This window comes from Marmota marmota, unplaced genomic scaffold (assembly GCF_001458135.2).
Source record: "Marmota marmota marmota unplaced genomic scaffold, marMar, whole genome shotgun sequence".
Classification (NCBI taxonomy): domain Eukaryota; kingdom Metazoa; phylum Chordata; class Mammalia; order Rodentia; family Sciuridae; genus Marmota; species Marmota marmota.
In genome coordinates, this window is record NW_026000021.1 from 2,294,810 (window position 1) to 2,312,779 (window position 17,970).

Consider the following 17,970-nt stretch of genomic DNA (forward strand, 5'->3'; position numbering starts at 1 on the left):
AAGGCAAGACAAATAGGGGCACTAGACACTGAATCAAGAGACTCTGACTGGGACAAGCAGGAATCCAAGAACCCAAATCCTGGTGGACCAAGCAAGGATTAACAAAGCACTGCCACAAATGAATTACAAGAATAGGGGGGAATTATTTAATGACACAGGAAAACAACACATTATGAAACAAGCTGGTTGAACAAGTAGTAGGTAGAGGATGACCTCATTTTTGATAAAAAATTAAAATGTATAAACACATACAAAACCTGGAATGTTACATGCCAAAATATCAACATTATTACTTCTGACCACTGATTAAATATTCTTCCCTCTGCTTATATATTTTTTAAACATAATCATTTCTGAAATGAATAAACAAATAGCACTGAGGAGTGAAATAGTTATTAAATGGTAGGAGTTAGGAATCTAAGAAGCTAAGGCAGGCACTCAGCAGTCAAGGTCCAAAACTCAAGAGACAGAAGCCAAGCCTAGAGGTGGAACATAGTTCTTTCCTTTCCTACTGTAACCTTGATCCAACTTTTTCTTCTCCACTTGATATTCTCTGCATAATTACATTAATGACACTATGAATATTAACTGGCACAACAGCAAAGTGCTGCTAGCAACTTTGGTTTTGAATTGCTATAAAATAGAACTACTTTGTAGTTATGTACTACACAGAACACCAGAAATGAAGGACTCCTGTGACAAAAATCCTAACTGATTAAATAGCTGATTGCTATTTTTTCTGACCTTGGTTCATGTTCAGTTTTCAGTACAAATGTATCTTTCATGGATCTGGAGATTTTTTCCTCACAAAACAACTAACATTAATGTACACTGGGCACTGTCTCATGACTTGGTTTTGAGTCTACTGATAGTTGGCCTTGTCTTCTAAGTACTCTGAAGAGCTGGAAGGGCTTATTAAATTCTAAATCACCTTACAATAAATTGAAGTTAGACTCACCATTCTTTATTCTTAAAAAAGGTCTTAGCTAAGTTACCAAATGAAAGAAAAGAATATTACATTTCTATTACTGTGAGGTTCAACAATTTTAATTCTCTCCCTCCCTCCATAATGTGAAGATTGCTTAGGAGCACTTTATTCAAGTAACAATGGTAAATAACCTTTATTTCTTACTCTTTAAAAAAACAAACAACTGGAGAAAGGCTCATCATTTTAAAACTGGGAATATATAAAAGTGATTTTTTTTTACCTAAAGTGTTTCTTTAGATAAAAATACAATCAACATTTTCAGAAGCAAAACTAAAAAAATAAACCAAGACTATTTTCCACATTAACACCACCTGTCCAGTGTATTAACATCCCTCTCTATAGCAAGTTATTATAGCAATCATACCATAAAATCTTTACATACCATAAAGTACAAGAATACTAAAACAATGACATAATTTGATTTTTTTGGTATGGTATTTAAAATCAAAATATAATTTCATCACAGTAGAGATCAAAAAGAATCTAAGGCTACAAAAATTCCTTTTGGAAGAGAAAGAAAAAAATTTCAGGGCAAAGTTATTCAAGATGAAAGGAAGTTCATTTTAGTGAGAGAACTGCCGGCTGTCTGATGATTTCTTGCTAATATGTTTGAAGATTTTGGACTTCTCAACTTTCTTGGTTTTCTGGTAGCCAAATCCACCGCCACCACCTCTCTTTTTACGCTTGCCCTCACTGCTGTTCACATCTACAGATGAAAATGTTAAGGAAATCAAGCAACAAAGGTGATGAACTGCAATCTAACACCTACAGAGAGAGAACCCAGCATGCACTGTATCACCCCCCAACAATGAAAACATGGACATTCTGGGACAAATCTGCAGAAAACTAGGTGTCACCAAAGTACCTGTGGACTAAAATTAGCAGGTATGATTTTTAAAACAAAATGTAACAGTTAATGACTTCACACAATGAAATTCAAAACAAGAAGAGATAAGGAGTTATGAGGACAAAGGAACACACTAAAAAGTAACCTGTATCACAACAAAATGACTTTCACTTCTGTTCAAAGCTGATTCAGGAATGTGTGGCCAGGTGAGGAAGCTGCTTTTCCTGTCCCAATTCAGCATGTACTCATTAAGGCAGACATTTACCCAGTGTCTACAACGGGGACAGCAACCCAATAGGGTTTTCTATCTAGTCCCCCAGGAACTACTGCCTTAACAGTAAAGAATAAGCCTTGCCTTAGCTGGCTTGGTTTCTTTGATGGCAATGCGAGGACAAAGCACATGTCATAAAATGCAGCAATATCAATTGGAGGTCTTATTCCCTTTGTGTTTTATCTTGAGCAACACTTTTTTTTTTCCTTTACAAATTTGCCTCATCCTTGTGTAAGACCATTCAATGGCTCTAACAGGATTAAAACTTTGACCTGGACAACCACCTAATGTCTGCTCTTCTACTTCTGTGCTTCTTCCTGGAATGCACAACCACTTCTACCTCTCACTGTCACTCAAAGTCCTTTATCTTACCAACACTTAAGTCACTAGTTGCCTTGTTCCCGTGACCCCCATCCTGATGGCTAACCCCTGTTCAATAAACCATACTTTTACTCTTTTGCTAGTACAGAGAAGCAGATGCTGACCAGGACAAACACCCAAGCCTCTGGGCAGTTGCCAGAGCACATACTAACCCTGTGGAGTCCAATGTCCCTTGGTAAAGTTTTTACCCCTTAGTTCCAGGATGACTTAATTTTAAAAAAAGGATACTCAGATCAACAAAAGGAGGCACCTTGAAACCAAACGACAAAGCAACCTGAGGCAAATTTAAGTTATTAACATCAAAAATCTGTTTCAGAGAATGAGAATCATATGCTCGAATGTAGGACTTGTATGCTTCCTGGGCTGACTTATGAAGAAAGTAGTTCTTTTCAATCAATTTTTCAAGCTGAAATAGAAAACACTGGTTTTAATAAAATACAAAAAAAAGCAGTTCTCAACTATTAGAACAAAGTCATCTTCAGAAGATACTTGTTCTAATACCATTGCTCCGGTTTTTGGATTACATGTAAATTCTTACCGTGGGGAGAACAATGCTCTCAGGGGTGGACTGAGAGGAGCAAGAGCACAGCAGTGGGAAACTGGACAACAGGAAACCTTAACAACAGGTCCCATCTTACAAAAGGGCAGCCTCAGAGCACAGGGACAACACAATAAAGGTTTCTGTTTACTCAGAAATACAAGGGAGGAGGAGATGCATACCTGAGATTGAATGTCAGAAATTTTGGACCAGGAAAATTCAAATTCGTTTAATGGAACCTAGAAAACAACAGAAATACAAAAATTATTATGCCAGAATGATCAATATTCACATTTCTGGATGAATGAAGAAAGTGTAAAGTGTTCCATAAACAGTGAGGAAAGTGATAGAACCAGACAGCCATGGTTCAATGTAGCTAATAAGCTGAAGACAGAGAAGGATGCCCTGTGGAATTCCCTCAGGACAGGTAGCAAAATCTGCTTTCTCCAGTCTCTCCATGTCAATGGAAAGTTCCACATTTACTCTGCTGAGTTTCCACGAACCATGCTAGGAGCCTTCATTTCTTTCTTCCTAAAAGATCGAGAAGGTGAGGAATTGAACGGAGATAATGAGCTAGTAAGTTCTTTTCTCTAGGGATCTCTATCATCCTGATTATTGGAAGGGTCTGAAATTTTTAGTTAGCAGGACCATCAGCCCTTTCTTTCTATGTAAGAAGAGGGGCTCTAATACCATCTTGCTCTGTGACCCGGTGACACCAGAGGTCATAATGACTACATACTTCCACAAGAGGGATTTGTTATCATTTATCATAAGCAAATAAAAAGCACAAGACCTGTGCTAGGTTCTGAGGGGAAACAGGTGCCCAAGTTCTACACTCCGGCCTCACAGAGCTTGCTTTGCAGTCCTGTGGAGGAGACAGATAAATGAACACTTGTGCTGTGGGAACACAGAGGGCAGGAAACCAGAAAGCTTCCCATAAAAGACAGCAGTAGCTGAAACCAGAGCATTCCAGAAAACCAGGAGAAGAGCTTCTAGAGAAAGTGTACAAGGGCTACAGGGCAATTTCATGAACTACACCAAGTTTCAGTGGGGAGGAAAGTCACCAGGCAAGACTGTGCCAGACAGGCTGACAGGGAGACAGATGTCATGGAAGAGAATATCCGACATGCATCCACAACATCTAGAAACAAGCCACTTAAAGTTTTTTTTTGTATAAGGGTTTAAACCCAGGGACACTAACTACTAATTTAAGCAACATCCCCAGCCCCTTTCCCGCCTTAGCCTCCTAAGTTGCTGGGATTACAGGTGTGTGCCACTGCGCCCAACTACCACTTAAGGTTTTGATGGATTCTGTTCTGGTAGAATGGAATGAGGCTAGATAAGGCAAACGGAGGAAAGGCCGCAGGCAATAGCTACCTTGGAGGCAGTTATAAGAGAATGGGTTGAGGGCTGAGATTATACTTTACAGTGAGAGACTTCTGGTGGTAAAGTGCTAACTATGAGGGAGACGGAAGACCAGGAGGTGAGACAAGGGACAGAAAGCAGGAGGCAGCAGAGATAGGAGTGACTGAGGATCTCCATTGCCTCACAGGAGGCCAGAAGGAAAGACACCAAGATGAGGGGGTGTAGAGAAGACTGCAGGAGGGAGGGAGGTAGGAAAGCGATGACTAGGTGCGAGGGAGCCTACAGTGGTGGAAGAGTTTTAAATAGGGCTTCAGGGAATGGCAGAGGAGAAACAGACATAAAAGGCATAGCTGAACAACACAGTTAGAGGGCTGAGCCATGTGGTAGATCCTTCTGTCTGTAATTCCTGGGTCGGAAGCATGTAAATATTATTATTTTTAACCTGCTGAACAACTGCAGTTAACCATACTCTGCCCTGATTCAGATCTCTGTGATACATTTAGAGGGGGCATGTACTTGCTAACAATCCCCACCAAGAGGACTCTGTTCCCAATTTAAGATCCATCCCGCACCACCCCATAAAATTTTTTATCCTAACCAAAGATATTTACCTTGGATTGCTTCAAATAACGGAGGAAACCCAATTCTTCTGGGCGCAAAATGAGCAAGGCATGCCCTCTTCCATTCAGCCCTCTGGCTGTTCTACCCACACGATGAATATATTCCTTGGGTAGAGAAAAAAAGCTGTGTTAAGGCACTGACTTCCATGTATGTCTGTTACCACGTGGCCACATTTTTCAATTATGTTACTTCCTTTAGGTCTTCTGTTCTTAACATTACTCCAAGGATCTACTGTTCCTAATTTATGACCACAAATGCCTCTCAAATTCTCTTTGGGACCCACAAAGCCCTAACCATTTATTAATACTAGAGAAGTATTGCAGTGTCAGTACAGTAGGGCTAACCCTTATAAATATGAATGAGGTGCTTCTTGGGAACATGGAGAATAAATGTACTCCTCATAGAGCCATTCTGAAGACACCCCAAAGACTCAGTTACCTTGGGGTCATCTGGAGGGTCATACTGAACAATCCAGTCAACTTCAGGAATATCCAACCCTCTTGCTGCCACATCTGTACACAACAATATCCCTGAATCTGCATTGCAGAACTGGAAGAATGTGGTGGTACGCTTATTTTGCTTCTGCTTTCCCTGGAATGGATAAAAACCAAAAAACATTCATCAGAGCTGGAATTCTGAGTTGCTGCTGGGAAGCATAAATGCAGCAACCCTAAACTGGAGGTGCCATTCTATTTTATTTCAAGTGCCATCCCTGGACTGTGTTCTATTTCCCCAACAGGAGGAGGATCGTGTCCTTCACTCCTTTGTAGCCCATGCCCTTCCACACCAGCAGAGATCCCTCCACATAGGAACAATCACCTATGAATGTTTCAACTACTTATAACTTATGTTTCAAGGAGAGAGCAATACATCCAATCCCATAATCTATAGAACTTCCTAAGTGTAACCTATTCTTTTTTTTGCCCCTTTCCAGGGCTACAGATGGAACCCAAGGGCTCCCACACCCTAGGCAAGTGCTCTATAACTAAGCTATATCCTCAGCAAGTCTAATCAATTTTCAATAAGCCCATCACAGTCACTTACATGAATGGCCAAGACAGGTAAATCGATGTAGTTCAGCAACTCATAGTGGTATTTTACAGATTTACAAGACGAAAAGAAGACCATGAGTTTCTTTTTTCGGTTCTTCTTAAGGAAGGTGAAGAGCAGAAGGAATCTCTTTTCAGAGGGACAAACAACATATCCCTACATGAGGTTCAGATAAAGATACAAATTAACCAAGTGAACTTCCAGCATCATGAGCCAATACTGATTGTGAGCACTGTGAAAAAAGCATATATGCTACCCAGCCTTTCTGAAAACATTTTAAAACAAAACCAACCAAAGCAAAGGTTTTTAAGCCTCATCTAATTACAAGGAATATTTTATTCACAAAAATCTCAACCTTAAAGTTTCCACTTTCACATCACCGCTTCTCCATCTTTACAGCTATACATCCCAGAGCCAGTATTTCCTTATTAAGAGTTCAGGGTATTTTATACCAGAAGGGTCAAATACACAATATCACTATATTTGAATTAAAAGCTCATTAATCCATTTGCTTTCTGGATGCTTTTCTACATCCTATATACAAGGAAATACCAAATAAGATCCTTGAAGTATTAGGTTATTTATTTTAAAAAGTACCTGCTCAAGACCATCCACTGTTGCATTAGCTTTATCATCATCAACACCAACATACAATGGTTCCTTTTTCAAAGAAATCCTTGCCAGGTCTTCCACTTTTCGAGTTTGTGTGGCAGAAAAGAGCATCGTCTGTCTGCGTGCTGAAATAGACACATGCGAGATAACTCAAGTCTTTCAGGGCATCTCTGTAATTGCTTCATAAAACTGTCAGTCACCACTGTGAGAAGTTACATGTGTGAGGAGGAAAGGGACAGAGTCATAAGGCATAAGGCATCTTGCAAAGAGGCATAAGGAAACTTGAGAGTGAAAGATATGTTCATCATTTTGATTACAGTGAGTTTCCAAGAATAAACATGGCAAGAGTATAAAACATTATGAATTTTAAATAGGTACTGCTTATTATGCCAAGAGCATATTTTGACGATGCTTTGTATGATTTATTAACACATAAATCATATAATAAATGGGATCATGGTTGTATTATGGATATAAACAGTTTACATAAGATGTTGCAAGACTACAACCAAAGTAAGTACACATCAAATATAATACAGAAGGCAACAAGACTATGGTTACCTGGAAGACATCAGACAAAGTAAGAAGACATAAGATGGTAGGGGAGGGTATGAGACTTATGTTGACACTGTATAACTTGCCTTATAACTTCTGAAACAGCAAAATTATTATATGAATCAGTAATAAGCTTGATGCATGGGGCTGGGGTTATGGCTCGGTGGTAGAGCACTTGCCTAGCATTTGTGAGGCACTGGGTTCAATTCTCAGCACCATGTATAAATAAATGAATAAAATAAAGGTTCATCAACAACTAAATGACAACAACAAAAACAAAGCTTGATGCATGCATTCCAAATTACCTCTAAGAATGATTGGCACAAGTACATCATACAGCCACAATAAAATTCTGATACTAATACAATATGGTTGTTCAGCAATGGTTGCTCCCATAGGAAAATTATTGCATCAATTAATTATTAATTAATTATTGTATTAATTAATTAATCTTTGATTGCTATTATGCAAGTCACATGTAGATGTAACCTACTTACTTGGCAGAAGTTTAATAATTTGCTTTAATTCTTCTTCAAATCCAACATCCAAGATACGATCGGCCTCATCAATAACCAGACACTGTAGGTTTTTATACATAAACCCTGGGGTATTCTAATAAAAAGGAAAAGAAAAACTGTCAGTTGTCAAATGTATGTTTCATACAAGATAATAAGAGGCACTACGTAACAGTACTCTACCTGCATGTGGTCCAGGAGCCGGCCTGGTGTTGCCACAATGATGTTGATCCCATTAGCAAGTTTCTGTGCTTCAGCAGATCTGTTACTGCCACCCATGATCAACCCATATGTGTGAACGTGGTGAGTCATCAGCTCCTTAAGAACACCAAAAGTCTGCATGGCCAGTTCTCTAGTAGGGGAGAGTATAAGAGCTCCTGTTCCTAAAAAGCAAAAAAAGCAAGACTTTGAAGTTACCACGAGTCTCTAAAACCCATAGCAAACTTTTAGTGCAATAATGCCAGAAACTGATCAAAAGCTTACCATTCCTGGGCATGAACTTTAACTTAACAATGAGTTCAATCACAGGGATGAGAAACGCGAGGGTTTTACCACTGCCCGTTTTTGCTGCTGCTAAAAGATCCCTAAATATTAAAAAGGAAAATAGGAAGATATTCAATCTACTCATTAAAAAAATATTCACTGAATACCCAACACATACTAAGCACACATTTTAGGTACTAAGCTCAACCATGAAGACAGACCCAGTTCCTGCCTTCCCTATTGGTGAATCAACCATCTTGGTTATATACTTAGCTCAGAAATACGAACTGTTATAGAACAGAAATAAATATCTTTCTTCAAGTAATTAGCAAGTAACTTAAAGGTTTCAGTACAAGTTGGATACATCAAAATCAACAAAACATACTCATATTTACAATCTTACAGTCCTAAAAATAGACACTAATGTCCAAGCATCAATGTTATCATACCTGCCTTCCAGAAGTGGCCTAATACTTTTATGTTGAATTTCAGTCATGTTCGTGAAGCCCATTTCTTTTATTGCCTTCAGAGTGTTTTCATTGACAAGATTAGTTAGAGAAGCAAATGAAGTATCCTCAAAAGCTCCTAAGCAGAAGACAATTTATCACTAGCAAACTTATTTCTTTAAAAGTTAATATTGTCATTTATAGTTGCCTAAAGTTTTATTTAGATCTTTTTATAGAAAAAAAAAATTCAACTTCAATCATTCCTATGTGATAATACAAAGAAAAAAGTCCTAAATATATTTTTAAGTTTCTCCACTGATGATGGCTGTGTGCTTTAAAATCTAATTCCACACTGTAATAAGGGGCAGAGAGGAAGAATTACGGTACTTACATGAAATGGAAATGCCAAGATAGTGGTGAGGGTGAGAGTCCAGAAAGAAATGAAATATTTAAGAAGTCTGATTTAGAATGACCCCACATATCAAGTGGTGTGGTGGTTCTTAGCAGGGGTGGCATCAGACACATGCTGGGGAGTTCCCCACTCTGCCTTGCGCAAGTATAAATCAGGGATTCTCAGCCTTGGCACTTCTGATGATCCCTAACTTATGACAGATGACTCAACTTACAATTTTTCACCTTTATAACAATGTAAAAGCACATCTTTACAGCTATTCTAGTTTTCACTCTCAGGTATTTCATAAATTACATGAGATAAATTACAAGACAGGGTTTGTAAGAAGAGTTCAGAGCATGTTTAATGTAGGCTAAGTGATAAAGTTAAGTGTATTACATGTATATTTGATTTACGTTTTCAACTTAAAGTAAGTTTACTGGGATACGATACAGTTTTATCAAAGTAACATCTGAACTAATAACGTGAAAAGTTCAGAGCATGTGTAATGTGGGTGAAGTGATGATGTTAGGTATATTAAATGCATTTTTGATTTAGAATTTCAACCTGAAGTAAGTTCATTGGGATACAGTCCCATCTAAGGAACAGCTGAACTGACATTATGTGCTATATAATTCTCTTTCTTTTCAGTGCTGAGGACTGAATCCAGGGCCTCATTCATACTAGGTCGGTGCTAAATCACTGAGCCACATCCTCAAACAGAATAACTCTTTGGTATGGGAGGCTAGCCTATTTATTATAAAGTTACACAGCATTCCTGACTTCTACGCTCTACACAGACTTCTCCTAGATCTGACAACCAAGAACATCTCCTAGGAACAGGGTGACTGCTCTTCCTGGTATACCTGGGACAGGAGATTTCCTGTGATACAGAACTTTCAGTGCTAAATCTGGGAAATTTCTGGGCAAACCAGGATAGCTTTAGTAACTCCATCTGGTAGGGTTGAGAACTCTACCTATTTCTTGTTGAAAATTACTGCCATAACTAGCACATCCTTTTTTTTTTTAATGTGCCAGAGATTGAACCCTGGACTTTGTACATGCTAGGAAGTAATCTACTACTGAGCTACACCACCAGCCAACCTTTATAACTGATCAAGCATGTCTAGGGTTGGATCTTAACATCTTAATAAAAAAGCCCCAGCCAAAAATAGCTCATGTAGTTTCTAGATAATTCTGGTTAAGAGCCGTGAATTCTAATCTAAATTCTTGACTTTATAAAAGAATAAAAGTCAAAGGAGATTAACTTGGCAAGTCTGCTCCTCAATAAAGTCAATTTTATCTTTCCCTCCTTATTAGTAACTGAGCCTAAACCTCTGGTGTCAATTTCTAGGCCATGATTTCCCTACTGCAACAAGGACAGAGCCTTATAAAAGGATAAATCAACAAAACATAGGATCCCAGAAGCTGCACATGTACAAAAATATGTTAGGAACAGAGAAAAGAACAAAGGAAGGAACAAAAGTACTATGGCACCATGAGATAGAAGATGAAGAGGAAAAACTGCAGCAGAAAGATACATAAAGAATTTCTCAGTTACTTTTTTCCAGCTAAATTAAAAGTCACAACTGAACCTTCAATCCCATAACCTACTTTTTTTTTTTTTGGTACCAGGGATTGAACTCAGGGGCTCATTACAACTAAGTCACATCCTCAGCCCCTTTTTATTTATTATTTTAGATAGAGTCTTGTTAAGTTGCTTAGAGCCTTTGTTAAACTGCTGAGACTGGCCTTGAACTTGTGCTTCTTCTGCCTCAGCCTCTAGGTGTGCACTACCATGTCTGGCCAGACACATATTTTTGAGAAGGTGTATCTGGAAAATTTCCTGCAAATTACCTGTTAGTCCCAGGGGCAGGCTGGGTACTTCACTGTCCTCTTCCTCACCAGCTGACTTTTCCACACTGTTTTCTGTTTCTTCAGGAGCTTCAGAGCCTTCTTCAACTTTTACTTTTTTTGTATCTTTGGTTTTAAAAGAGAAAACAATTTTTTTTCTTAAAACAAAAATATCAAATGAGATAAACAAATGACTTGTGATGCAAAGAGGTATATTTTCCAAAGCCTAACATATTTGATATTGTCAGAATATCTCCTTTTCATAAAAAGAGATGTCATTTAAAAGTTCAGGGTACATAAGATTTTCCAATGAAACTGTAATTTTAGGATTCTTTTTAAATGTTTATTTATTTTTATGTGGTGCTTAGTACTGAACCCAATTCTTCACACATGCTGGGAAAGCACTCTACCACTAAGCTACACCAACCCCCTATTTTAGGCTTCTAAATGAACTATAGCATCTCATTTAAAAACTTCTTATGAGTTGACTTAAATAATATAAAGATACTAGTTACAATTTTCACACACCTCACTGGGTAAAAAAAGAGCATATGTGGTGAATGTAATTTCTAAAAACTCCTTACAAGTGCTTATATGCCCCTCATGCCATTTACCATTCATTTTCTGTAATAGCCACTTTAATTTGAAAGATGAACAGAAAAAACAGAAGATATCATTTTCCTAGAGATGGACTATAAAGCAAAGGCAATGATTTACTTAACTGGGTGACAAGAACTAGACTGATGCTAGGTTTCAAGAGGTGAAGGAGGCTTTACATTCACAACTTGCATAACATGGTCCCAAAATGCGTTTCCAGTCACACTTCCCATAACTCTCTTAAAACATCCCTTCTGGCTCAACTGGGTTTATTACGATGTTGGGCTTTTAATAGAAATTTATGGCACCCATTGGTGCTAGTTTGAACAGAAAAGATGTAACCCAAAACTCTGGGCTCTGTAGCCCAGCACTGGCCTCTTTCCATGTACCTTACTGAAATTCTTCTGGGAACTGGTCAACTCTGTAAGCAAAGGTCAAAAGTCACGGACATCACCAGCTGCTCTCCATGTTTTCTGCAGAACGGTTCTTTAAAGTTTACCCATAGGTTAAAAATTCCAATAATATGATTTAGATTAGAAATGTTACTTCCTTGAGAATATTCAGAAGACTCTTGAAGCCATTAATAATTTTACATTAGGACTGAAATCACTTTACATAAAAACTAATTCCTAAGCTTCAGTTTTCCCTATTTATCAAGCAATTTCTCGTCATCCGGAAATTTATTAGTTTGTAGACAACAAGAAAACAGTCATACTTTAGGAAAGTTCTTTTAGAAAGCTCCTTCCTAAAAGAAACCTTATCTTCAGACAAGATACACTCATGATTTTCTAACTGTAGGGCTGTCAAACTTTCTATAAAGGGCTAATAGATATTTTGGGCTTTGCAGGCCATATGGTCTCTGTTGAAATAAAAGCAATGTAAACAAATGGGCAATGTGGAGATCTAGTAGTTTTACTTAAAAAATTGGTGGAAAGCCAGATAGTTTGACAACCCCTGTTCTATCCTGCCTGGAAATCTCTACACGTCCACATCTCATTAAAATGCTTGAGTTTATTACATGCAGTCATCTTTCCTCTCCCCTCCCTCATCATTATCTTGTCTATGTTACTCATTTGGAAATTAACATTCTCTTTGTTCAAAACTTTTCCTAAATGCTATTTTATACAATTTGCAATTAAGACTCTTTTTAAAAGGAGAAGACTTTATGGTAAGAAAAAGGAAAATATGGGGCCAAAAATGAGAAAAATCAATAGAATCATTAATGTGAAAACCCTTGACACAGAAAGGCCAGGGGAGAGAGACCTTACCACGAGCCCAGATTTCTTTGGTTTTAATAACCCTACAATTCTGTTTGGAAATAGGCAAACCTAAAATACTATACCATAGTATGTTCTATTTATCACAAAAAGTTCAGACAACTGCCCCAAACCAACCAAACAAACAAAAAACCCCCACAAAAAGCACACTGCTATAATTCTAAATAAGTTCTTACCTAGGTATGCGGCTTTCTTCAAGGTTAAAGAATGTAACATGACACACTGCTGAATATTTTGATGAAAGTTAAAACATATCTCTAGTATTATAATGTTTCCTTCAGCTACAAAGCTAGTCTCTGATATGCTGAGGAGCACAGGGGAATTCTTACATGTCACACAATAGCAACAACAGAAGGAAGGTGGGATGACTATGAGAAACTATTTGAATAAGATGGCTGAAGTTCAAAGAACAAAGTACCTACCAGGCCCAGCATCATTTGCCATTTTTCTCTTTTTCTTCTTCTTTTTCTTTTTTGTTTCTGAACTGGGAGACTGTGTTTTTGCTTCTCCATTGGTTAATATGGTAGACTGGGGGGATTCTTTAACATTTATATTTTCCACTATTTCTTCAGACTTATCTCCATTTTGTGCTTCTGACAGGCCCACATTCACAGAATGCTTCAGGGATTTTTTAACTTTTATATTTTCCACGTTTTCTTCAGACATATCTACATTTTGCACTTCTGACAAGCCCACAGTTACAGAACGCTTCAGGGATTTTTTAACTTTTCTGACTTTCATTGTTTCTTCAGGCACATCAACATTTTGAGTTTCTGATAGGTTCACATCTGAGGCCCCTGTTTAAAAACAGAACAGAAGGAAGGGGGGCTTATGTGTAAACATTTTCACATAAAAAATTCCAAGGTTTCGGAGACTCAAATTATTTAGCTACTTCTTGTATGTTCATTGTTAAAATGAACATAAAGTTGGTGTTCTACTTTAGGAAAAGTAGACATTCTGCTGGAAAACAGAAAGTTACAATGATTTCTTAACTTCAAAAGACCCCTCTTTAAGGAGTTGGGAAAGGAAAACTTCAAGGAGGTTAAATATGATGGGCACAGACAATGGCAGTTACAAAATATACATTGAAAGTATCTGACAAATATAACTCATTGTTACACTGAAAAAGGCATTTAATATTCACACAAGTACCATGTCTCATAATTTTACAACACTCAACACTAACTCTCCTAGACTTTAGTAAATTGAAATTTCACTTAATGAAAACACTCTTTGTCCCAATATATATTATGTACAAATACCCAAGGATGTCTTTACAAAAGTTTCCCTGCTCAATTCTGCTCACTCCAGAATTTCTTTCAATCAATCAATGTCTATTGAAAACCACCCCTGGTGTGTGTGGATAGGGGGGATTTATACCTAATATGGAATCCAAATGGATAACACAATGACTTCATTATCTGTGGCCCACTGTCAGGAATATAAACTTCAAACCCTAATTAAGTCATACGGCAGTACACACATATATAGAAGCTCTTTGAGCCTCAAGTTGGGAGCGACAATAATAAAAAAATGGCAGGAGAGGCAAACTTTCACATGTGCAGAAGACACTTTCTGAGCTGATAATAAGGAGTGAAAAGCCAGCAGGTTGGTGATGGTATCAGGTAAGTTCTATTAAGAGAGCAAAATCTAAAAATTGTTTTGGGATTACAGAAATTAAATAGAAGATGGAAAAGATGCGTAGAAAGTTAGTTCACGTGTCTGACTGGAATGGGAGAGAAGGGGGACGAAGTGGAGCCTGAAGCTGCTGAGAGTCAAAATGGGTTAAGGTGAAGTGCAAAAGCCAAGAAGTCAACCCAGCGGCCTCCTTTTCTAACTCTGAAGGGAGGAACTGATGCTCAAAAGGGTCAGAAGCGGTCCTGGGCCACCCGGCTGGTGGAGAGTGGCGCGGACCCGACAGGATGCTGCCCCAGGTTGCCTGCTAGCGAACCGCGATCCCACGTGCCCCGGGAAACTGCGGCGCATCCAGGAGCCGCGGGGACTTCCCACCCAGCGCCGCCGGCCCCGCCGCACGGGGCCCTCCTCCGCCACCACTCAGCTCACTTTGTAACTTTAGGTTTCGCTGCCGCAATTTGAGGTTCCGCTTCTCGATCTTCTTGCGCAGAAGTTTCATTGGCAGGTGAGACATGATGCCGGAGAAACGCCTTCACCTCGCTGCCACTGCACCGGTTTTCCGTCCTCAGAGCGGACGTAACTTCCTTCCAGGCCACTAGTGCTCAGCTCAGCTAACTGGAAATACGTCACGGAACGCTCGAGCCCGGCAGGGCGGAAATGCTTCCCGGGCGGAAATGAGTCCTAGTGCTTGCACCGCGGTACCGTGGGCGATTCTGTACAGCGCCCCCTGGGGAGACGGAGGTCTCGCCTTGTCCCAGATCTGGCTGCACATGACCAAGATTTGAGAGCTTCTTTAGTTTGTTTCCCCTGCATGTACAAACAAGGTCCAGTGTAGGGCACCATTAATCACGTGCCTTTGAAAATCCTGTTGCCCTCACGTCCAGCGTATGTTTAACTCTTTAATAAAAACTTCTCACTTAGACTTCCTATCACAGGGATCTCTTTCCTAGGACTGCAGTTACCCTACAGTTATTCACTGTCTAGCTATTCTTATTTTAGCATATTTGTGCTAAGAGTTTGTGGTAGATGTGGTGGTAAAATAGTGGAGCTTATGGAACTTCCATGGAGACGAAAAATAAGAACTATGATGGACGTTATGACCCATGACAAGGGAAGCACAAAAAAAAAGGAGCAACATTCTGGTCTGGGAATGGGGCGAGGGATGGCGTCTTCATGCAAGCAATGCCTGTTATGTATGCATAGGCACTGAGCTAGCCTTAGACAGAAGAGGGAAGCCGATTTGGTGGCACACGCCTGTAATCCCAGTGACTAAGGCAGGAGCATCGCAAATTCAAAAGCAGCCTTAGCAACATTGCGAAGCCCTAAGCAATTTAGGGAGACCCTGTCTCAAAATAAAAAATAAAAATGGGCTGGAGATGTGGCTTAGTGGTGAGGTGCTCCTGGGCTCAATTACTAGTATCAAAACAAATAAATTAAATAAATAAAAAATAAAGTTTCTACCACTTTGACATTCTTAAATCTTCCTTGGACCTCAATATTCTATTTTTTGCCACCCTATTAAAAATATTAAATTTAACAGACGATGCCTTATCCACCTGTTCTTTCAATTTCCACCCCAAATCCTTAAGTTTAAAGACAAGTGTTTGTAAAATAAAAAGCAGATTGTGTAGTTTCTTTTCATCAAATAAAAAGTGCTCCAAGAGGAATCAATCTGTTTTCCCAACACCTTAAAATTGTGAGTCAGAAATGACTGACTCATCCTCTCCAATCACTGCTTTAGGACTGTTGAGTGATTTTCTACGAACTTTAAAATGCTGTTTTTATAGGGTTTACCACTCTACACTGTGTAGGAACTTAAAAAGTGCCCAATAACCGCACACAAGTAAGACATTGCTTCCTTCACATGACTTGATTTCCTGGTGAGAAATAGGTGGGTTTTGCAACGATTCATTAGGAATATTAGGAAGGTCATAGGACTAGAAAAGACAGAGTTTAGATACATTTTCCAAAAAATAATGAACATAACTGGATGACCAATTGTATGTGGGAATTAAGTGAAGGAAGAACAAAGGAATGTCTTAGACTCTTTTCTGTTTCTAAAACAAAACATCCGAAACTAGGATACTTGTAAAGACTAGAGGCTTATCAAAAGCCAAATGGAGAATCTTCATGTATCTTAGTTGAAGATGACATAAAGCAAATGAAATTCATGCCTAATTAGTTTGACTCTCCAGCTTATGTCAGAGAATGACCCATTGCAAATTCCCAAAAATTACTTTGCTTGAGTTTATGTAAAGATGAAGAGAAACAATCCTGTTTGACAGAGTCTCTGACTTGTATTCACAAACAGGAGGGTCTAGGGGCATGATCTAGTTTGAGACAGGCAGAGGCACTGTTGGAAAGATTCATGGAGTGTCTCTGAGGAACCTTGAGGTATTTAACATAAGCCTTACAAAGTAGATATGGAGAGGGGTGCAGACTATAAAGGCTTTTCTTCTGGGCATGAGGTGTGGACAGGATACAGGAAAATAGTCTCTATCAGGAACATTAAGCTTGTTGATTCCAGAAAAAAATATTACATATTCTCACATGTTCCCCAAATTTGGGAGAAAGCAATGAAATAGGAATCACATACTTGGTTTTGAACAAGGAAAAGAATTCCACCAAAAGAAAAGTGCTGAGAACTCTGAGTATAGTGAAGGGGGAATCAGGTCCTATAATGTGGGATCCTCATGCCTTGTCCTGTCAACACTGAACTTGATGATAACCTGTACCTTCAGCTTTAAAATATCATCTTTAAGGCAAAATAAAACAGAAAGAGGCATCTAAAAATATAATTTTATATAGCAAATTATTTGTCCTTTACAAGTTATTTCTTAATCACTATCCATGGAAAAAAACAAGCTGAGATATTTCAAAAGCAATACTGATGGTGGCTCTTGGTAAGTCTGGCCAAGGATCCAGTCACAAATCCAAGTGTAAAGCGTTTCTTCTTTTATTTGTTTATTGCTGATCTTATCTGTCAATGGACATCTGATTACAGAAGAATTAATTGCTCATCTGTGTGCACTTTTTAAGTTCCTACACTGGAAATTTTTTAATATCAAATATTTATTAAGTTAATACGACATTCACAATTGAGTTGGCTTCCAAATTATATCATTTGGCTTATGAATTTTCTTAAAAAGTGTCATATTTTAAATTGGTATAGTTTAAGATGATGTTGATATTATTTTTATATTAAAGGGTTTTTTTTTTAACCTCAATTATGGTAAATGGCTTGAGGCTCACTGGGTGTTTGCCTTTTAACTCTTATATCCTGCTGTACCCTCTGTGCTGTGGAATTCTTTACCAATATTTCAGTTTGACTCCATAACTTCTGCCATCTTTAATTATTAAAGCATCTGGTCTGTTGAACTTGTCCATCTCATCTTTAATCGCAAGCTCCTTCCTTCTGCAAAGGAGGCAAGACCCTCCAAATATTTCAAGGGGAGGAATGAAGTGTGGTCTGCTTGCTTTCTTCTTCTTTTCTCTTTTCCGTGCTTGTTCCTTAGGCAGAAAAATATAAAAAGTCATTTCTTTT

The 17,970-nt window shown here is 38.5% G+C and overlaps 1 protein-coding gene across 1 annotated transcript; it reads right to left on the bottom strand.

Annotated features, from left to right (window-relative positions):
- Positions 1 to 123: 123 nt before the first annotated feature.
- Positions 124 to 15,047, bottom strand: Ddx18 (DEAD-box helicase 18). Its single transcript, XM_015501721.2, has 14 exons — positions 14,856 to 15,047; positions 13,214 to 13,588; positions 10,921 to 11,043; positions 8,676 to 8,811; positions 8,227 to 8,327; positions 7,927 to 8,126; positions 7,726 to 7,840; positions 6,659 to 6,798; positions 6,056 to 6,217; positions 5,450 to 5,602; positions 5,002 to 5,115; positions 3,208 to 3,264; positions 2,716 to 2,893; positions 124 to 1,694 (listed from the first exon to the last, which is right to left on the bottom strand). The coding sequence occupies exons 1-14, from the start codon at positions 14,938 to 14,940 to the stop codon at positions 1,552 to 1,554; spliced, it is 2,082 nt and encodes a 693-aa protein (XP_015357207.1). The 5' UTR covers positions 14,941 to 15,047; the 3' UTR covers positions 124 to 1,551.
- Between the last annotated feature and the right edge of the window lie 2,923 nt (positions 15,048 to 17,970).

What these genes read in the sequence shown, in the direction of transcription:
- Ddx18 (XM_015501721.2), bottom strand. Translation starts at nt 14,940, where the DNA reads ATGTCTCACCTGCCAATGAAACTTCTGCGCAAGAAGATCGAGAAGCGG. An exon ending in CAGTGGATGGTCTTGAGCAG is followed by an intron (nt 6,218 to 6,658) that starts GTACTTTTTAAA and finishes AACCTCATGTAG; the next exon opens with GGATATGTTGTTTGTCCCTC. An exon ending in TACCTGTCTTGGCCATTCAT is followed by an intron (nt 5,603 to 6,055) that starts GTAAGTGACTGT and finishes TATCCATTCCAG; the next exon opens with GGAAAGCAGAAGCAAAATAA.